This window comes from Spermophilus citellus (genome assembly GCF_964194105.1).
Source record: "Spermophilus citellus genome assembly, chromosome: 15".
Lineage (NCBI taxonomy): Eukaryota > Metazoa > Chordata > Mammalia > Rodentia > Sciuridae > Spermophilus > Spermophilus citellus.
In genome coordinates, this window is record NC_138195.1 from 3,176,522 (window position 1) to 3,198,236 (window position 21,715).

The window sequence follows — 21,715 nt, forward strand, 5'->3', positions numbered from 1 at the left end:
CGGGGGGCTGGACCCCCATACTGCACAGAGAATGGGGGAAGACAGCTGGAGGCACAGCACCCGAAGACGTGGGCGAGGGAGGGGACATCAAGACTGGGAAGAGAAGCCGGGCCCAGTGGCCCACGCCTGTAAATCCTAGCGGCTGGGGAGGCTGAGGCAGGAGAATCGTGAGTTCAAAGCCAACCTCTGCAACTTAGCAAGGCCCTAAGCTACTGAGGGACCCTGTGTCTAAGTAAAATATGAAAAGGGCTGGGGGTGAGGCTCGGTGGGTGAGCGCCCCAGTTCAATCCCTGCTACAATAAATAAATAAGACTGAGTGGAGAGAAGCGGGGGACCGGTGGCCAGCTGGGCAAGGTGCAGGGGGAGGCACCAGGGCCTGTCTCAGTTGACTGGCCTGGGAGGTGACAAGCCCTTGTGGCCTCACAGGTGAAGAGGCCCTGGTCCCTGCCCACACTCCTTGCTGCTCCCTGCATGGCCTGCTCTGCCTGCTCTCTGGGCCATCTGGCCACACTGCTTGACCAGCACCCTGGTCAGTGTGAATACTGGCATCTGCTGCCAGGGCACTGTGCCACTTGGCAGCCCAGGCTCCCAGGGAGGACTGTTGACAGAGAGGTCAGCAGGAACCCCAGGCCACCCTCATCCACAGTGCATACCCCAAGGGACAAAACTCCAAAGTGACCTTCTCTTCCTCCTGCCATATGGGGTCGGCCACCCAGCCCCTGAGCATGGACTTGCAGGGGTCTCAGCCCCCCCCCTTGCCACCCCTATCTTCAGAGCCAGGAAGCTCTTCTTGTCCCTGCAGGAGGACGCACAGGCGTTGTCAGGGGGCGCCTGTCTGCGTGCAGGTCCCACAGGGCACCAGCCGTTCCAGATCCCTGTGGGAGGAAACGGGGCACCTAGAAAGGAAGGACTGAGCCAAAGTCAGTTCCCAGCCTCTCAGGGCAAGCGTGACCTGGCATGCCCTGCTCTGGGCTTCCTGGCCCACGTCCTGGCATGGCACCATGGTCAGAAGAGCTGTCATCAGACTGGGTGGCATCCATCCTGGAGCTAGCTGGCCACCTGCAGACCCAGGCTGGTCGGAGGAGGAGACTGCCCCAGGCTCAAAGCGGTCAGGAGACACTATGGACTTAGACATGGGGGCAGGGATCAGGTGCCCAGGTCCCAGCGTGAGTACAGACGGGACTGTGGGTGCTGAGGGCCATTGCCAAGTAGGAATGACGCATCAAAATTTCCTTGCCAGCGTACCCCATGTTAGATAGATTTTGCTGTTGACATTGCATGTAAGGTGACCTTGCTCAAGGACCAAGGCGGATCCGGGTTTAGAGCTGATCAGGTTTGAGGAAGTATCCCGGTCCTTGGGTTTAGGGCGTTCCCGGTTTTAGACAATAGGGGTTTTAGGGAAGTTGGAGGTTGAAGATTATTGCTGCTGGGATTAGGGTGTTCCTGCTGCTTGTTCCCGTTGAGTTCTCGTGAGATTCAAAGGAGATTGGAAAAAAGCCTCGTGGAGTAGGGGAATTGGGCAGCAGCAGAACTGGGATTTCCCCAGAATGTGTTTGTACAGGGCTGGTGTGAGTTCGGGAATAAAGAATTGCTGTTTGAATCTACTAAGCTTGGTGGCTCGTGATTCTGTGCCAAGCTGAGACTGTGGCATGTGGGGACCACGCCAGTTTGGCCGACTGAGAGACCCACCCCACCGGTCACGGGGAGCTGACTGGGCCCTGGGACTCCAGCGGCCCTGTCTCCACCGTCACAGGCCCCGCCTACAGCAGCGAGTTGGCTCCAGCACCGGCCCAGCCCCCGGGCCCTGGGCCTCGCTCGTCAGGGCAAACCCGGGCACTGAGGAGGTGGTCTTTGCTCTGGGGGGTGGGGGCCATGAGGGGGAGAGGGAAGCTGGAAGTCGAGGCATGGCCTGGGCTGGCAGTGCCCCTCCATGCCTCGGTGTCCCCACCTGTTAGCTGGTGGCCGATGGGGGCCTTTGGGGACCTCTGGCCCCACCCTTCTCCTCACCTGTCTTGGTTAACGGGTGCCAGCACCAAGCTTCTTCAGGGCTCACCAAGGTTCACGGCCACACCCCTGCTGCCCCTCCAAAACCACCACTGTCCCTTGAGACTCTTCTGGCTCAGCCCTTCAGCGTCCTCACCCAGCCGCAGAACCCTGAGTGCCCCCCTCTCCCCCCCCAACCTCAGCCCCCCAACCTCGACCTCTGCTGCCCTGTGAGCTGGCCGGGCCTTGCTGCACACGGTCCTCAGGCCTCCTGCAGGGTGGCACACCTGCCCCTCAGCCTTCCCCGAATTACGATGCCCTGCTCCCCCTGCCTCCCCCAGCTCCCACCTGCCCAGACCTGCTCTCAGGGGCCAGGGGACTGGAGTGGGGGCTGAGGCTCCTGCACCCTGATGCTCAGCCAGGGGTCTCATGTCAGGTGCTGATGCCTGGCTGATTCGGAACAGGGATCAAGCCAGTTACCTGCAATCACCTGTCTCCCAGATTGGGTGAGGGGGCTTTCCAGGGCTGGGACTGAATCCTGTTCACCTGCAGTTCCCGCCTCCAGCCAGGGCAGGGCATAGAACCCCTCCACATTGCAGCAGGAACCCCCGAGAGATTAAAGGCTAAATCCGCTAGAAAGTGCTTTACGGATGTCGTGCTCCCCAATCCCAGCCATAGCCTAGGAGGGATGTCCTGTCTTGTCCCCGTTTATAGGTGGAAGAAACCGAGGAATTTGATGTGCAGGGTCCAGCCAGGGCGGCCAGCAAGCAGCCTGTGGAGTTGGAATGTGAAGCCGGGTCCCAGAGTAGCTGTCAGATGACTCCCTGGAGCCGACCCAGGTCCTGCTGGGGCGTAATGAGGCAAATAAGAGGGGCACAGAGGTGACCAGGGAGAGAGGTGGGGTCCCAGGGGCTTAGAGGACAAACTAGGGTCATGTGACTGCGGGGAGAGGATTCCTTTTCTTTATTTTTTCATGGGTGTGTGTATTAAAATCTTTACAAATAAAAATCCTCTCAAAATTATATATAATTTATAATTATAGTATTAAAATTATATTGATAAATAGGCTTTCTTTGAGAGGATTTTTGTGTTTGAGGTGGGTCCTGCTATGTTGCCCAGGCTGGTCTTGATCCCCTGGGCTCAAGTGACCCTCCTGCCACTTGTCCCCACTTAAGAGGCCAACTTTTTAAGTTGTTAAGAATTGTTCCAACACACACTGGTGAAGAGCGCTGACCCTGAACGCTCAACCGGGTGGACCCTGGCGGTCAGGTACACTCAGGTCTAGCTGGGGAGTGTGTCCTGTGGCCAGAAAGCCCCCAGAGCCGCCAGCCACCTGCCCCTGGAGGGAGGACTGGAGAGACACAGAGGAGCCAGCCAAGCGGCCAGGGTTCCCGCCACCTGGTGAGTCAGTGGGCACCAGTCTCCAGTCTCCCGCAGGACCAGGAAAGACGGTGCCACCCACTCTGTGGGAGGGAGGCCGGGTAGCCTGTCCCCTGGGGCCTTCAGCTTCCCCTGCCCACACATGCACCTGACCTGGCTTCTGGGCCAGGTGAAGGGTGAGTGTCCCCCAGGGGAGCAGGACCTGCCACTCCTCCTCTGCAAAGAGCCCACCCAGGCTGCGGGTGGGGCATTCAGCCCACCAGGAGGAGGAGTCACCCACCCCTCCCCCGCTCGGGTGGGAAGGCATGTGCCCGTCACGAGAGCAGTAACATGGTAGTGACCATCGATTCTGTGCTCGTCACAGGCCCAGTGCTGCCCAACACCCCACCCGTGTGACGCCCTTCTCCCTTGCCACCCCTGGCAGGGAGGGTGGAGGGAACGCTGTCACTCCCACTGCTCAGGTGAGCACCTCCCCAAGTCACCTTCAGGACCTGCTGGAACCAGCTCAGAACCCAGACAGGAACCCCAGGGTACAGCGGCTTCACAGTTCAGGAAGCACCTCGGGGTGGGTGGAGCCTGGGTCTGTCGTCTCCCTGTCTCCCTGGGGCCCTGGGTCAAGGGTGCTGCTCGGGGGTCTGTTTCAATTCCTTAAGGAGAGGCAGCTCCCAATCCCAGACTGAATGAAGGGGCTTGGAGGGGACGGGCGTCTGGCTCCAGCCGCCCCTTGTCCCAGTGGCACGGGTGTCTGGGGACCTCCTGGAGGTGGTCTGTCCTGAACGCCCAGGAGTTTGACTCTGCATAATCCTCAAGACAGAGCGCAGCCCCCCAGGGATGGAACTCACGCAGGCGCTGCGTGGGGCTTCCCCCTTCAATGGCCTTGTGAGCGTGTGCAGATGCCCTCTGTCCCCAGCCAGGCCGTCTCTGATGGACTACTGAGACCAGGGCTGGCCACATTCTGTTTTGTTGGTGTGTCCATGAGGTGACAGAGCGGCAATGACGAGGGGGGACTGGGGTGGACAGGATAACCACCACCGTGGGCATGCAGCATGTGACGGCAGGAGGCAGCGGGGTGGCAGATGGGGTGAGCGGGGCTGAGGTGGCAGTGGAGCTCCGGGCCAGCTGCCCACCCTGTGCACCCTGCTCAGACTTGCTGGTCCTGGCCAACCCAACGAGCTTGCTCTGGACATCCTCTCCTCTGGCCAGCGTCCTTCCTGTCACCCCAGGGCTGCCCGAGCCCCGGATCTGGAGCCTCAGCTCTGCCTCCTGTTCCTCCCTTTCTTTGGGGCCCTGCCCAGCTCCACCTCCAGGCCACCTTCCCTGGAGGCCTCACCTCATAGCTCCACATCCTGTGTCTCTGGGGACTGAGCACCTCAAGGGAAGGGGCTCAGCCCCTCTGGGGACACTGTGATGTGGGGAAAGGTTGCTGGCTCTGGGGTCAGCCTGGGCTCCCCCAAGAGACCAGCAGTTCCCTAAACCGAAGCTCAGTGTTCACAGCGGCAGATCTCCCAGGACTGCCAAGACCAAGCTGGGACACCCATGGGCCAGGCTCCCTCCCGAAGCCCATGGCCACGTGTGCGGTGCCACAGTTTCTGTGCATCCACTTCATTTTTCTTTTCTTTCCTCATCTCCTCTTCTTCCTCCTTTCCTTTGCTCTGGGAATCCAGCCTGGGGTGCTCTACATAGACCTACATCCCCAGGCCTTTAACTTTTTAAAATTTTGGGACAGGCTTGGCTAACTTGCTGAGGCTGGCTGAGCATGGTGGCCTGTAATCAGGAGGCTGAGGCAGGAGGATCAGAAGTTTGAGGCCATTTTCAGCAATTTAGCAAAGCCCTAAGCAACTCAGTGGGACCATGTCTTCAAATTAAAAATAAAAAGGGCTGGGGACATGGGTCAGTGGTAAAGACCCTCTGGGCTGGAGCCCTAGTACCAACAAAAAGAAAAGTTGGCCTCAGACTGTGACACTCCTTGTTAGCACCAAACGACTGTAATGGAGGCCAACTTCACAGACCAGCTTTCATTCAGGGACGAGTTTCATGCAGGCACAGGAAGATGCTGGTGGACCCATTTTCCTGGTGGAAAATGAGCCACTGGACAAAGGAAGGGACTGGGCTTACATAGATTATCCTGAGAGGTGACTTGGGAATTTGGTGTCGGTCTTACTGGGTGAGATGGGGAGGGGTCTTGGGTCAGTGGTCAGTTTGGGGCACTCAGGAAACAGGTTCCGAGAATTTGAAAGCTTGTTTCTACTGGGCAATGTTTTACTTGGGTAAGAAGGGAGGGTCTGGGGTCAGCGTGCAGGGATCCTTTCAGGGTCCCATGGCACGGTCACTGGGAAAAGGTTTATTTGAGGAAGGATCAGTGCGTTGGCTTCCCCTCTAGAGACTGTCCTGTCCCTGGGGGAGAATCGATGCCACCCATGTGCTGCTCTGCTCGAGATCCCTCTTCCCAGGCTATATCATCGGGGGTTTGTCATTTTCCATGTCTGACAGTCTCAACTCAGCCTCCCAAGTGGCTGGGATTACAGCCTGATCTCATTTTTCTGCGGGTACTTCACCTTGTCCCCCACTTCTTTTCTTTTGAAAAAAAAAAACCAAATAGAAGGCCTGAAGGGCGGATTCTGTGGTCCCCTCCAGTGTCTTCTGGGTCAAGGTGGGTCTCATAGAGAAGGCAGGAAGGTTTCCGTCCTCCCAGTGCCCCGGGTCTGCTGCGGCACGTTCCAGGGGCAGGATGGCTGGGCAGGGGAGTGAGGACAGTGTCCCCGAGTCCCCACGGTCAGTCACGCTGGCGTTCAGCCCCATCACCTGCACTGCCCCGCGTCCCCAGGGAGCTGGCTAAGCCAAGGCCTCAGGACTCAGTGCAGTGTGAACAGGGACACCTGGGAGGGACCTTCCCTCCTGCCACTGAGTCTTGGTGACTCTGTGAGGAACCCTCCCTGCCCTGGGGGACTGAGCCAAGGGTGCTCCCCCACGCCCTGCCCTCCTGACCTGTGAGCCAGACTATTACCCCATTCCCGGAGGAGGCTGGAAGAGGCTGCAGCCCAGTTCAGCCGCCACCAGCTGCCTGGGGCAAAGGCTCTGAGCTGGTGCCCCAAAGCTTTCTGTAAGGGCTGGTGGGAAATCGTTCTCCTTGACTGAGTTTAAATTGACATATTCTAGTTGTTTGGTTTAGGGGTACAAGGTGATATGATCCATGGTTATGATGAGGAATGATTAAATCAAGCTAGCTAACACATTCAGTTAATACCCATCACCTCAGATACTTACTTTTTTACATGAAAACATGTTAAATTTGCTTTCTTAGCAATTTTGAAAGGTGTAACACTGTACATGATTATTTACTATCTTCACCCTACCACACCATGGAATATTATCTCAAAGGAAAAGCCAGCTGGGTGCGGTGGTGCACCCCTGTAATCCCAGCAGCTCGGGTGGCTGAGGCAGGAGGATGGCATGTTTGAGGCCAACTCCTAGGCTTAATGAGACCCTGTCTCAAAATAAAATATAAAAAGGGATGGGGGTATGGGTAAGTGGGTAAGAGCCCCAGGTTCAATCCCCAGTACCAAAAAGAAAGCCAGCTGCCTTGTGTCCTGCCCTCCCACCTCTCTAACTGGGCTTCATGGCCTTGGGCTATCGCTCTCCCTCCTGTAGCCTCTGGTAACACTCTTCCACTCTCTGCTGGTTTGAATCCGATGGTTTTAGCCTCCACATGTTTGAGTGAGAACTTGCTCCCAGTGACTATGAAGGCTGAGGCAGAAGGATCTCAAGTTCAAGGCCAGGCTCAGCAACTTTGAGAACGTATCTTAAAATAAAAAATAAAAAGGGCTGGAGATGCGGCTCAGTGGGAGAGTGCCCCTGGGTTCCATGCCCAGCACCGTCAAATCAAATAAAATGAAGCGAGAACAGCTGTCCCCAAGCCTGGCCTTTCTCCTGGAGCACGGTGTTCTCCAGTCCCATTTATGTTGTCACGAGTGACACCTTTCTTCCGAGGCTGGGTGGTGTTCCACTGTGTCTTCTCTGTGTCCCAACTTCTCTCTCTAGTCATCTGCGGGGGACACCAAGGTTGGTTCCGTCACTGGCTGTCATGGTCACGTGGTGTCGACATAGAACTGCAGACGTCTCCTCAAGACTCTGATCTCAGTCTTGGGTAGAAGCCCCGGAGTGCGCTCCCTGGGTCCTGGGTGGTTCTCTTTTCAGTTTTTTGAGGGCTCTCCATACGGTTTCCCAAGATGGCGGTGCTCATCGGCATTCCCCACCAACTCCTGGGCTTCTTGCTCTGAAACCTGGAACTACCCTCTGCTTCCCCCACCCACATCCCATGGATTGGGCCAGTGGGTGGACATGCCACCTGGGCCCAGGGCCTGTCTGCTTCTCCTGCTGTTCATCTGGACAATGTGGTCCCTTGGCACACACCTGTGGTGCCCAGGTTCTGTGCTGGGCACCAGACTTGCAGAGGGGCCAGTGTGCCCTGGGGTCTGTGTCCACGTGGTGAGAATCCCTACTGCTGGTGGAGAGAATGCTTTGTGCACAAATATTTTGGCAATGCTTGTTGTGAGTGCAAACTGCCCACTTTTTCCAAAGTCACAGCTGTGTCCCAAAGTCACAGTATTTTCTCAACCAATGGCTGCTGAAACAGCAACTGCTGTCCCTTGGCACCCTGTGGGGGAGTTTTGTGTGTTTTAAGCAGAACCCCCATTTTTGGAAAGGTTGGGATCTTTTGATGCTGGGGGGCAGGGTCTGGGGCCCAGAGAGGCAGCAGCTTTGCCCAAGACTCAGTGATAAAGTTGAAGACCCACAACCCCTGAGATCTAGTTCTTAAATCCCTGGATCTTGGGTCCTGGGCAGAAATGCTTTGGGAAACCCTGCCAATCAGCAGCCAGGTGCAGCAGTCAGGACAGACAGGAAGTGTGAGTCATCAGGAAGTGGGTCCCACATCCTCCAAGGTCTGGCTGACCAAGCAAGCGCCGGCCTCCTCCTCCTCCTTCTCTGTCAGTGGCCTGGGCCATGTGGCTTACTGACCTCTGACCTCATATGTTGGAACCACATACTTTCCTTAGACCCCAAGATTTCCAGATTACCGCCCCCACCTGCTGATGGCCAGCCTGCCTGGCCTGCTGGGTTCACGAAGGTCCAGTCCTCTTCCTGCCCCCACCCCTTTGCAGGTTCCCTCTGACACGCCAGCCGCTGCCCACGATCATGCCTTGGTTTTCCTTTCCTTGTGGCCTGCACCTGGCCCGTCTCTCTCCACAGACACAGAGAGACGTAGACTACAGAAAAAGTTTCTTTCCTGAGCCGTTTGAGATTAGTCCACAGATAATCATGCATCTGTTCCTGGATACTGCTGTGAGTTCCTGAGAACAAGGACGTTTTCTTACATGTACTGGGTAAAAGGCACATTGACAGGGCACTGTTACTTAACTCAGGTTCATATTTAATTTTGCCAACTGTCCCAGTAATGTCCTTTAGCTCTTTGCCAGCCCCCCACTCCCCGCAGGATCTGGCACCGCCCGGCGTGCTGCGTTGCTGGGCTGTGGCATTCAGCAGGTCAGGTGCATTAACCACGTTTGACTCAGGATATTTTCGATGTTGAGGGGTCTTGGGGAGGTCACAGGAACACCTGTACCCTGCTCTCCTCTCCTTTCGTTTCTTTGTCTTTTGTGATCTTGACCTCCTGTGGTCCATGAGGGTCCACCCATTCCCATCCAGCTGGCTGGTCCATGTCCAGCTCTGCCGTGTCCCTCCCGTCTAGCCCGGCTCATGCACTTCATCTGTTTCATTTTATGACTTTATTCCCTGCCCCTCGCTCCACGTCTTGGCTTCCTTGGCCCCCAGGGACCTCCCAGTTTCCGAGAGTAGTTTGACTCGCCCATCCCCTTGTGGGGGTGCAGGGCCCAGGCAACCTCAGGAGGCTGCCTCCTCCTCTGCGCAGCCTGTGGCCTCATCAGAGGGTCTCACTGCCCTGGTCGCCAGGGGAGGTGTGACTGGCTGTGTGAGCCCCTTGCCTCTCCAGGACTCAGGCTTCTCTAACTGTGGCACCTTGTCCCCACACCTGCAGCTTGTAAGGGTGACTGCAAAGGAAGCACCTAGCAGGCTGATGGGGGATCTGCTTTTGGCCACCCAGAGCCTGCTGTCCCTTGCTGTCAGCCCCGCCCCGAGTGCTGGGCAGTTCAGGTGGGTCTGAGTTTGGGGTGTAGGGATCAGCACGAGGGCTCTGTAGGATCTCACACCCAAGCCCACACTTTATGTGAAAAAACTTACCCTGAGGAAGCGAGGAGTCCGGGGAGCCTAGAGCTGGTGGGGCCTCAGCCTGGACCCCAGACCTCCTGCCTCCCACCTCTCCCCGGTCCCTGAGGTAGCACAGCTGTAGAATTAAGTCCGATTGGAACCCCAGAACCAGGGCTTGTGGGTCCTCCTCTGCCACTTCCTGGCTGCCCCGCTCTCTGACCGCACCCAGATTCCTCCCATTTGAAAACGAGGTCGGACACATCAGGTGAGGACTGGGTACCACTTCCCTGCTGCGTCATTCAGATATCGGTGACCGAGATCTGCGCCCAGAATGGGAGGGGGGGGGGGGAACTTCCGCGCGCAGAGCCTGCCCGCGCTTCTAGGGCGCACCTGGGGCGAACCTGGGGCACCTAGCGGAGTGATCGCGGCCACGGAACCTCATTGGCCGGGACTGCGGCTGACTCAGTCTGGGGAGGGTCAGGGCAGGGGACGTCCACCCCGAGGGCGGGCTCCCGCCAGAGCGCCACTTGTGGGCTCCATCCCTGACCAGCGCCCATCCCTGCTTGGACCCCGCGCGTCCCGGACCAGCGAACCCTCCTCCCCCGCCGGGCGCCGCGTCCAGTCCCCATTCGCAACCGACGCCCCTTCCTGGCGCAACTTCGGTCGCGTCCCGGGCCCCGCCAGCTATGGACTTCTTGGAGGAGGGCAGCTGGAGCCTGTCCTTCGCGGGAGCCGGCTTCCTGGGTCTCTACCACGTGGGCGTGACCCAGTGCCTGAGCCAGCGTGCCCCGCGCCTCCTCCAGGGCGCACGCCGCTTCTATGGCTCCTCGTCCGGGGCGCTCAATGCCCTCGCCATTGTCTGCGGCAAGTCGACCGGTGCGTGCGGCCCAGGTTGCCCAGGGCCGGGAGTGGGGAGGAAGGCGGCAACCTCAGTCCCATCCATCCCAAGGCGGGAGGACTCTTGATGGGGGCGGGGGGGGGAGTCCAGAGAGATCCTGCTTGGGTCTGTTTAATCTGGGGATTACATTTGCCCCTATTTGCAGAGGGGGGATCCTGGGCTCAGAGACAGGAAGACTTCCCCAGGTCACTTGGGGGCAATCGGCAGATGGAGCGTTTGAACCCAGAGCTTGGCATAGGAATTCTGCAGAGGGGCGGGCCCTCCTCTCTGGTCGAGCTCCAGCAGGGAGATTGGCCGCGGGGGAGTGCAGCTGTCCCCTCTCCAGGGCTCAGGACTCCTCTCCCTTCCTCCCTGAAGACTTCTGCTGCTCCCACCTCCTGGACTTGGTCAAGCACGTGGAGGGGCTGAGCCTGGGCATCTTCCACCCTGCCTACGCACCCATCGAACACATCAAGCAGCAGCTGCAGGACAAACTGCCAGAGAACAGCCACATCCTGGCCTCCCAGCGGCTGGGCATCTCACTGACCCGCTGGCCCGATGGCCACAACTTCATAGTCACTGACTTTGCCACCAGAGATGAGCTCATTCAGGTGGGCAGGTCAGGGACCCGGGGCTTGGAGGCAGGCGGGTAGAACAAAAGTGACTCTGAGGTGCTTCCCAGGGGCAGAGGCAGGTGTGGGAGCCTGGAGGGTGTCCAGGAGAGGAAAAGGAGGCTGCAAAATCTGTTTCTAAATGCAGAGTCGGGGCAGAGTGGATGGCAGGGGTGTGTGCTTGCTGGGGAGGCTCCCTGGGCTGCCCTCAGAGGACCAGGCTGGGGAGGGGGCAGAGTCAGGCTTCTTCAGTCAGGACCTACAGGGGCTGCTCTTTCTGCCCAGCCCCACCCACCCATCCTCCAGGTGCATTCCCCTGCCACAGTGCTGGATAGAACCAGGGCTTCCCACACACTAGACAGGGGTTGTGCCACTGAGCTAGAGCCCCAGGCACTTTTGAGTCAGTGAGCAAGGCTTTATTGAGCATCTCTTCTGCACCAGGTCCAGCCCTTGGCATTGTGATTACTAGGGAAAACATCCTTGTCCCCTGAGGCTAATGTGGATTGGACAAGTTAGGAAAGGAGCCAGTATTGGAACAGAGCAGGAGGAAGACACAGGGAAGACCAGCAGGGAGAGGCCCTCAGGCATGGCCGTGGGGTGGTAGGGAGGGCTGAGTGGGGCTGGACCCTGGGGGAGCGCAGACAGGTAGGGGGACAGGTCTCCTGGGAGGCAGCGGCTGAGGTGGGGAGTCCTGCCCCCCCCCCCCGCTGCAGCTGTGCCCATCTTTCCCATCATGGGCTTTGTCTGCCACCCACCCTGGGTCCCCATATAGGGCGCTTCATCTTGGTGCTCCCCGTCCCCAGCACTGGGATCATCTCAGTTCTGAGATGGCCAAGTCCTAGGTGTCTGATATTAGCAAGCCGAGAGGGGGACCAGTCACTTGCTGTAGGCTCAGGTCCCTCAGTTCCTGAGGAAGCCAGCTGGGGACCCCATAGTGTGTCCCAGCCTCCTCTCCTGGATGGTGCAGAGTACAGACTTGGCACATCATAGGTGCTCAGCAGACGTCACTGTTGTCACCAAAGTTAATCTACAGAAAGGAGGCTCTTGCCTGCATTCCGGCTGGTCAGGCCAGGACAGGCTCTGCATCTCCCAGAGAGGGTTGGGGGTTCCCTCTCAGGCAGGGTCTATGCTCCTCGTGGGTGGAAGCACCAGTCAGCGGTGCCCAACCAGGAGTGGGTTTGCCCAGCTTATCGCCGTTGCCACATGTCCTACAGTGCACAGACATTTCCATGTATCGGTCTATGCCCAGGGGGTTTGGTCTTCTGTAGGCATCTCCTTTCCAGGAGAGAGTAGATGGTGTTTTCCTGGTGGGTGAGTGCACAGGACCTTGTTGCAGGTGCACCTGTTGATCAATGCCCAGGGGACAGTCTGTGGGACTGTCCAGGGGGGCATTCCTTCAGGGCGGGTGAGGACGTGGCCTTGGTGCCGCTGCTTGTCTTTGCGGTTGGGGGTGGGGTCCCAGCAGCAGCCATGGTGGGCAGAGGTCCCCCAGCAGAAAGGAGGGGGACTCTTCCCTCCTTCTTCCCTTGAGGGCTTGGTGGCCCCTCCGCACCTGCACACAGGACAGGAGTCACCTCCTCTGTGCCGGAGGTTCCTGCCCAGGAGTGAGAAGTCACATTCCCATGGCTCTTGTCCCCAGGCCGTGGTCTGCACCTTGTACTTCCCCTTCTACTGTGGGACAATCCCCCCTGAGTTCAGAGGGCAGGTGAGTGCCTCTTGAGGGTTAGTGTCCACAGCTCTGGGCAGCTGGGTACACGCCTCCTTTCTCCTTGAGCCCCTGCTGCTTGCCCAGCCCTCCCCACTGCTGGGCCCTTGGGAGCAGGAGGGTCACTTGCTGCAGGTTTTGGGTGTGGGAGGAGGGCGGGCATCCTGAGAGGGCAGCACAGCCACCTGCCCACCCAAACTGCAGCGCTACATCGATGGGGCTCTGAGCAACAATCTGCCCTTCGCGGACTGCCCTTCCACCATCACCGTGTCCCCCTTCCATGGGACAGTGGACATCTGTCCCCGGAGCACTTCGGCCAGCCTGCACGAGCTGAATGCTTTCAATGCCAGCTTCCAAATCTCTACCGAGAACTTCTTCCTGGGGTTCATCTCACTCATACCCCCCAAACCTGAGGTAGGTCTGGGTCCCCCCAGGTGGTGGCCGAGGCCCCAGGCCTCAGACTCTGTGCCACATCTCCTCCACCCCACTCAGGGCAGTTGCAGCACATGCCCCATCTCACACCAAGCCTCCCGTCCGAAGCCAGGGTTCGCACCCTTCCTTCCCTCCCTAAGGGGCTGTTGAGTTAGGACGGGGCCCAGGTTGGGTGAGTACACAGTGCTGCTGAGCTGGTTTGCAGAGAGGCCTTGGTCTGTGTTCCCCCGGGCCAGGCACTGTGAGCAGGTGCTGCTGTCATTTCCATTTCTCAGAGGACACAAAGGCTCAGACACCGTAAGCAACTTGCTCAAAGTCACACAGCGAAGATTTAGACTCTCAGCCAGTCTGGACTCATGTCTCCACAGCTGCCCTGGACTGTGCCCATATTGGCCCATCTGTCCTCTAGGGAAGCACAACAAAGTGGACAACCAACCTACATTTCCTGCTTTTTACCCTTGCATTTTCTGGGAAATGAATAATTTGACAACAAACAGTTGATCCTTGCAACAAGCTCCTCCCCCGACCACGCCCGGCTCGCCCACCCTCCTGCTGCCACATGCTTCATGATTTGTGCAACAAGGTCATGTCCATTTGCTGTGTCCTCTGGCTGGGTGCCTTGGTGCACATTTGTACTCCCAGCAACTGGGGAGGCTGAGGCAGGAGGACCACAGGTTCAAGTTCAAGGTCAGCCTAGACAACTTAGTGAAACCCTGTCTTAAAAAATAAAAACATCTGGAGAGGGAGCTGTCCCATCCCCAGAACTAAGCAAACAAATAAAACGAAAAGCAAAGATAAACAAAACTCACTCACGAGATCCTTTCCACACCACTGAGTGGGCAGAAACTCTCGGCTCCCAAGTATAGACCAGGAAATAGAGGCTCTCAGAGAGATGGCACTGTGGTCCAAGGTCACACAGCAAGCAGGGGAGCGGGCAGGCCTCCGTCCCAACCTGCAGGTCCGCCTCCCTGCCCGTGGCACTCTGAACAGGCCAGTGTGGGCCCTGGTTCCTCTGCCCACTCAGACTAGTCTGGAAATGAACATCAAAGGGCCGAAGGGAAGGGCTATCTGCTACCCCATCTTCCAGGGGAGGGCCCTGAGGCCCCGGGGCAGGCTGGGGCAAGGACTGGCAGCTGAGAGTCCCCAAGGAGAGCAGGATGTGGGGCCAGGGTAGGGGGTACCGAGCATACCTGTTCTGCCTTCAGCCCTATCTGCCTCCCTACCTGGTGCCAGGGTCCCTCAGGTCCCTGTGCCCTGCCCAGGGTTTGCTTGAGGAGAGTAGGCAGGACCGAGACCACCCACTGAACTCCAGACTCCAGTCTGGGACGGGCTGTCCGGTGTGAGCCCAGGCCTGCCCACTTGCCCTGCCCTGTGTGTCGCAGGTGGTGGCCGACAGCTGCAGACAAGGGTACCTGGACGCCCTGAGGTTCCTGGAGGCACGTGGTGAGCGGCAGGGGATGGTGGTGGGCGTCGTGTCCCACAGGTGCCAGGCAGAACATGCCTTCCAGGCCTCTGAGCCACTAGGGACCTGGGCTCTCTCATCCTCTCTCAGTGACACCTGGGGACCAGAGAGGAATCACGCAGGTCCCTGGTGCAGGGTGACAGTAACGGGTGCAGAGAGACACCCCGGGAAGGGGGTGCGGTGGCAGAAGGAGGGAAGCTCCAGGCTGTGGGAACCCAGGGGAGATGTGGACTCAGCCTGGGATGGAGAGGGTGGTGCGCTCGGACCGACCACAGGCGGGGAAAGGTCTCCTGGGCTAGAGAACTGGGGTGTCACCCCCGCACAGGTCCTCGAGGCCCATGCTGCGCCCCACACAGAGGGGAAGGGGAGGTGGACGTCGGCTGAGCACAGCCTGCATCGTGTCCTGATTGCACCTAGTTCTCAGAACCACTCTATCATCCGACTGTCTTCATTTCACTGTCACAGAGAGGGAAACTGAGGCACGCAGGGTCACGCAGCTTGCAGGCGGTGGAGCCAGAGTTTGACCTGAGTCATGTCTTCAGGGTCAGGGCTCTGGAGAGCCACTGGAGAGGGCAAACAGCTGGGTGTGGGTGGGGGCGACTTGTCTGTCCTCTTTCTTCCCCTGGCCAGGACTCACCAAGGAGCCCGTGCTGTGGACGTTGGTCTCTAGGGACCCCCCAGCACCCCCTGCTAGGACCCCAGATGATGGCACATCTTTCAACTGCCATGTGCCCACCGTGTTGGTCAAGGACGTGCCCAGCTTGGAGCAGCTCTCGCCAGAACTGGAGGCTGGTACTGCCCCTTCCTGCCCTGGGGTTGGGGCCAGGGACCCTGCCATGAAGTAGCGTGATCTACGGGGTCAGCACTTATTTAATGAGCACCTGCTAAGTGCCAAGTGTGCGGAGGGCCTTTTACGGGCTGCGTCACTCATTCCTCCACAAACCCCCACCCCGCCCCGGCTTCCACATCATTCTTACCCCATTTCTCTGAAGAGGAAACTGAAGCTCAGGGACAGGGACCGGGCGAGGTCACAGAGCCTGAGGGAGAATTCGAATTCAGGTCTGTGCTTGAGAAAGGGCAGGGCAGCGGGTATGAGAGACACTGGGCTCCCGGGAGGAAGCCGGCTTTCGAGCCTCTCCTGGCCACCCTGGGGGCGGTGGGCAGCGAGGGAGGGACCTGTCGGGTGACACAGCCAGCCCCTGGCAGAGGGAGGCTCTGCTCTGAGCCTTTGGTTTAGTCCCACCTTTGGTTTAACTAAGCATCTCAATCTCAGCAACAGGAAGGGACAAAGCCCGTAGGCACAGATGGTAAGGGTGAGTCCCAGATTTCAAAGGTGCGAGCAGCAGATACCCAGGAGATCCCGAGGGTCAGGGAGGCCTGGGAGGCCCACGGGGCACCGGAACAGTGGTTGGGGGGGCAGCTGAGATAAGGGGCTGGGAGGCCAGGTGAGTGGCTGCCCAGCTGTGGAGGAGAGGGCTGGGAGCTGGGAGGAGAGGTGGTGGTCCAGGCCTGGGCAGGGACAGGATGCCGGGGAGGAGGTGCCTCTTCCTGGTTCCGGATGGTGCTGGTTCTGTGCTGAGCTTCTGAGGTCCAAGCCTGGGATCTGCAGGCCTCACAGTGTCCCTGCAGCCACACAGGGCAGCCAGCCGAGAGGGAAATGTCAGCGCAGGCCCCTGTCCACATCCCTTGATCCTCACCCACCTGCCCTGGGAGGAAGGTCGCGCCCGTGTCCTGGTTTTATCTGGGCTCAGGGAAGGAAAAGGACTCATCCTGGGTGGAGCGGGTCTCGGGGCTATGTTGACCCGGGCTGGCCCTAGATGGCGTGGAGGCTGCTGGTGCCCCCAGGCCCACACTGCAGTCTGGAGGCTGGGATCTAGGCTCTGGCTCTGGTCAGTGAATAGGGGACTTAGGAAATGGTTTCTGTGTTCACAGCTGTTGCTGAGGTTAATATGCCATGTGCTACTGCTCTGGAGGGGGTGTGGTGGGGACCCAAGGAGCCACAACAGACTACCCAGAGGGCCGGGAGAGGTGTGGGGTGCTTACAAGTACCATCTGGTGATGATCCTTCATTAAGTCACTTTTCCACTCTGAACCTCAGTCTCCTCGTCTATGAAAGAGGCACACCATGCCCATCTCCAGGACATCAGTGAGAGAGCATGTGTGAAGGGCTTGGCACCCTGCTGGCACATGGCTGGGATCCAACGGTGTTGTGTCCATCTGTGCATAAAGGGGTGGGGTGGGGCACAATCTGTGACCCTCAGGAGATCAGAGAGGGGCTTGGGCTGCCAGCTCTCAGGGTGCCTGGGAGGGCTGGCTGGAGGTAGGCTTGCCAGCCCACGGATTCCAAACGGCCACAGACATGAGGTGACTCTCTTGCAGCACGGAGGAAGGCTGTCAGGAGGGACCTCAGTGCCTGGGCCCATTTCCGCCGGTCGGGGCCGGGCAGGCGCTCACGTACCTGCTCCTGCCCTGCACGCTGCCCTTTGAGTACGTGTACTTCCGCAGCAGAAGGTGAGGCGCAGTGGGGTGCTGGGAGGGACCTGGCTCGCAGGCAGGGTTGTGGGGAGACCAGGGTCCATGGTGGGCTGGGCACTGGCAAGTGGCCCAGGGCCTTGGTGGGCTCCTCCACAGGGGAGGACAGGTGGGAGGCGGGCAGCAGCTGGATTGGGAGCCCAGGTCAGCTCCTGGCCCTGCCCTGCGCCTGGGACCTCTGGCCCCTGCTCTGCTCATTAGAGTCTCAGAGACGATGTTCCTGGGTGACTCTCAGAGCTGGTCCAGCTCAGATTAGCTGTGTGGCCTGGGCCAGCTCTCTTGACTACTCTGGGCCACATTAACTCTTCTCTAAAGCAAGATCCTTCCAGGGCAGTCTGGCTGTGATTCAGCCCTCGTCAGTCATTGTGATGTGCTGAGTGACTCCTCCATTCACTCTGCCACTAGCCCTTAAGGGTCTGGGGCAAGGGGGCAGCAGCTCCTGTGGAGCTCACCACCCACTAATTAATCATTGCTGTGCAACTTCAGCTGTTCCTGGAGAGTCCTAGGAGAGGTCTACACTGGCTCTGAGCTGGCACAGCTCATACCAGTAGCTATTTGGCCTGGAAGGCTGCCCAGAGGAAATGACTTTGGAACTAATCTGAAGGATGGATAAGAGTTTGCTAGGCACAGGGGAAGGGAAAAGCATGCCAGGCATGAGGGACAGCATCTGCAAAGGTCCTGGGGCAGAAGAGAGTAGGGCACATTCAAGGAGCAGAGAGGGAGGCCAGCTGGAGCGAGAAGCTGACCAGGGGCCACACCCAGGGCTCTGCAGCGGATCGAGTGCTCTTCATCCTGGTGTTAGATGGGGGTTCAAGCAGGGAGGTGACATAGGGAGGTCTGTGTCCCATGCAAGGTCCATGGCAGTGAGTCACAGCCTCTGTCCTGTTCCAAGTTAATCTGATGACTGGGTCAGCCCAAAGCCAGGAGAGCGCTTTCTACCTACAGATTCTCCTCCTGCTGAGCTGTTTACTGAAACTACAAGTTGAAATTAAAAAAAGTAAAATCTAACGTTTTCAGTTAAAAAAAAAAAAAAAGATCCATTATGTGAGCGCTACGGTGTCTTCTCAGAACACGGGAAATGCACCCATAGTTTTTCCCATCACCCCACGCTCCACGCATAGTTAGTTTGCATTAACAGGGGCAGGGGGCCCAGAATGAGGGAGGGGAGGGTCCGGCTTCCGTTTTGCTTGCTACCTCGCCTCCTCTGACCGTCTGCCCCGCTCCAGCCCCTGTTCAGGCCCTCCCAGGGGGTGTGGTAATAGGTGAGGACCTGCAGCAGCCGATGAGCGGGCGGAGGTGTCCAGCCAGTGTTTTTCAGAGACAGGTAGAGGATAGGCTGGCTAGTCCTGTGGGGTCCAGCGGCTCTGCGCACCCTGCATCTGGTGCTAGCTGAGCCATGTCAGCAGCAAGGAACCCTGGGGTCCTTGTCAGGTGACGTTTCAGGAACCTCAAGAGGAGAGTGGACGAGGGGAGATGAGGAGGAGGTCAGGAGCTGCAGGCAGGCTGACTGTCCTCGTGTGACAGGGGAGTAAAGCGGCAGAGAGGTTCCCGAGCTTCTCAGGTCACGTAGCTCATGAGCAGGAGAGGTGGGCGGCCCCTGCCTGGCCTTAAAGCCCCGCCCTTTCCACCTTGGGCTGTGCCCTCGCTGGTGACCTAAGGCCCGCCACCTCTGCCGCATTCAGAGCCCATGGTGGATTGCTGTGCCCTGCGGGTGCCCTGGGGCCCTGCTCTGCTCTGCCATGGTGGCCCACACCTCTGGACTCTTCGAACTGATCTGGGTAGCCCCTTCCTGTGGGCTGGTAGCTCCCTCAGGGTCTGAGGGGAGGTGGCCTCTGGGCTGGCTGCGGGGCCAGGCTGATGCTGTCCCCCGTCCAGGCTGGTGATCTGGCTGCCGGACGCACCCACAGACCTGTGGTGGATGTGGGGCCTGGTGAAGAGCACAGCTCTGGAGATCCACTCCAGGACCAAGGCCCGGCTCCTCAGGCTGGTCAGGTGAGTGGACGGGGGCCTGGGGGGCACCAGCTGCTTCCTAGGACTCTGGACAGGCAGTCCACCCCGCTGTCCTGGGCCCTTGCTGTGCTGTGAGGAGGACCTGTGTTGACTTCTCTGGGGCCAGTTCCCTGTGGGTCCATGTGACCTGCAGGGGCACCACTGTGCCCGATATGGAGGACAGGAGGATCCCCTGCGTTGCGATCTCTGCCAGTCTTGTGTTGCTCCAGATGTCCCCGTGAGGCCTTGTGCCAGGTTGGCCCGTGTGCCCAGCGAGCTGCCAGGCTCCTCCCTGAGCCTGTCTCCTGCTGCAGAGACCCCTGCCCTCTCCCATGCTACTCCACAGTCGTTTCCTTGTCCTGGAGACCAGCGGGAGTGGCCAGCCTGGTTCACTGAGGGCCTGGGTCAGGACCCTGAAGTCAGCCTGGGCGCAGTGCCACAGGGTGCCCCAGGGATTTCACGCTGTCCGAGTGCCCCCGCCCTTCGTCAACCCACAAGCCCTGAAACTTAGAGTCATCACCGGTTCCCTCCGCAGTCTGCCTGTCACCGTGGTTGAGGACACGGCCCCCTCCAGCCCAGGGAAGCTCCTTCCATGGCCCTGTCCACAGAGTTGTGGTCCACCCTCAGGTCTGTAGTGCAGGGCAGGGTCAGCCTGTGACGCCCCCAACGTGTCTTGCCTCCTCTGCCCCAGGATCTGCCATGCGGGTGGACCTGGGTTTGGCTCACCTCCAGGAGCCAAGAATGAGGGAGCCTGCCGCTGGCCCAGGGAGGATGCTGGACTGCTGGGCCTTTGGGTTCTCCGTGTATTTTTGTGGGTGCTTTATGGCTGTACACAGTGGCGGGATGCAGTCACACACTCATCCTGCACCCAGGTGGCCATATCATCTGGCCCCTGTGTGCTCCCTTCCCCTCCCCTGGTCCCCCATTTTCATGAGACCACCCCCTGCTTTTCCTTTGTGCTCTGGAGGTACACCACCCTGGAGCCTTGCTGCGGACCTGTGGGCAGTTATCACCCTGGCGGCCAAGGGCCCCTGCCCCTCAGCAGCCCCTGCTCCTTGGAGCCTGTCGCTGGAACTTCCTGTTTGGAAGAGGCCCTGCCTCTTGGTCACCCTGTCCTTCTTGCCACCCGCTCCATCAGGGGTGAGAGGATGGCAGGGGCCAGCACCCGGCCCAGCTCTGGAGTGTCCACCGGGCCGTGGAGGGCGCCCATGTGGAGCAGAACGTGGGGTGCCCGGCCAGGAGCTGTTGGCAGCACGCTGTCCAGAAGTCGGGGCCACCGAATGCCCAGCTCACGGAGCACAGTGAAAGACGGGGGGCTCCCTTCACATCCTGTCTGCCTTTCTCTGACCCAAGCTGGCGGGGGGCGCTGTGCGTGTGTGGGGGACCCAGGGACCTGCCTCACACAGGGAGCCTCCCTCTCTGCTGGCCCTTGGTCCAGCCCGTGGGGGGCCCCAGGGAAGATGAAGGAGGGAGCGCGGGCCCAGTCTTCGGGACCCTAGATGCAGGGCTTCTGCTGGGCCCTGAGGCCCTGCCACCCCGCAGCCTATAGGCCTCCATCCTCCCCGTCCGCTGCAGGCAGACAGGCTGGGCCTCAGGCGCCCGCGCTCTCCTGGGAGTCCCTGCACTTCCTGCCCCAGCAGACCCCCGGCCAGGGGCTGGAGGGGTGCGCCGCTCCCCCTGGGCATGGGGAGGGTGGGAGATGAGGCCTGGGGAGAAGGGACCAAGGAATAAACAAGAACAAAAGAGAGAAGGAGTCACTCACTGTTCAGCTTCTGCCCAGTGAGTGCTGGGCTCTGGGGACCAGCTGCGAACAGAACTTCCACTTCCTGGCGAGGGCGAGGGGGAGGGCGAGCGGGCACTGGGCAGCCAACGGACACTGCTCCCAGGGGTGGCAGCTGCGGGTACCCCACAGGGCGGGGAGCGCAGGGGGCAGCCAGGCCACTCAGAAAGGCCAAGAGTTGGAAGCAGAGGAACAGAGGGCCGGGGTGCTCCTCGGGCCTGGAGCCGTGAGGGCAGGTCGCACTGCCAGCTGTGAGGTCAGGGAGGACTGGGCCTTGGGCAAGGGAGCCTGGGATGCGCCGGGGTGAGAAAGGGCGAGGGGACAGGCCGCGGGAGGCTCTGCACACCCATTCCAGCACCACCAGGCTGAGCTGGCCTCTGCCCCCCTTGCGGTCTCCTGGGAGGGGCACAGACACCACCCCCTGCAGCAGGAGGGGGCTGTCCCACTTGGGGCATGTGGTCCCCAGCTCCATGGCCCTCGGCCTGCACAGATGCTGGGTGTGGGGTCCTCCAGAGCAGGGGGAGGCCTGGCCACCTGGGACTCCAGGCTGAGGGTCTAGATCCCAGGAGGCCTTGGAGGACATTCTTGCTCCTGGTCCTTTGTCCTGGTCACAGATAGACAGGAGTGCCATGGCCACTGGCACCTGGCCTCCCTCGTTACCCCACCCCCATCATCTCTTTACTCAGTGCCCTCTTTGTCCCATTGCTGTTCTGCACCATAGATGGGGACAGGCAGCAGGCTA

General features: G+C 59.5%; 1 protein-coding gene across 1 annotated transcript; it reads left to right on the forward strand.

Moving 5' to 3' along the window:
* The first annotated feature begins 9,938 nt into the window (after positions 1–9,938).
* On the forward strand, positions 9,939–20,508 carry LOC308634105 (patatin-like phospholipase domain-containing protein 5). The gene is given in 11 exon segments (XM_081267662.1): positions 9,939–10,461; positions 10,841–11,073; positions 12,713–12,778; positions 12,983–13,192; positions 14,593–14,653; positions 15,303–15,464; positions 17,052–17,117; positions 17,120–17,183; positions 19,080–19,196; positions 19,729–19,820; positions 20,332–20,508. Coding segments are annotated over 11 exon segments (1,428 nt in total). The 5' UTR covers positions 9,939–10,271; the 3' UTR covers positions 20,499–20,508.
* Positions 20,509–21,715: the final 1,207 nt, after the last annotated feature.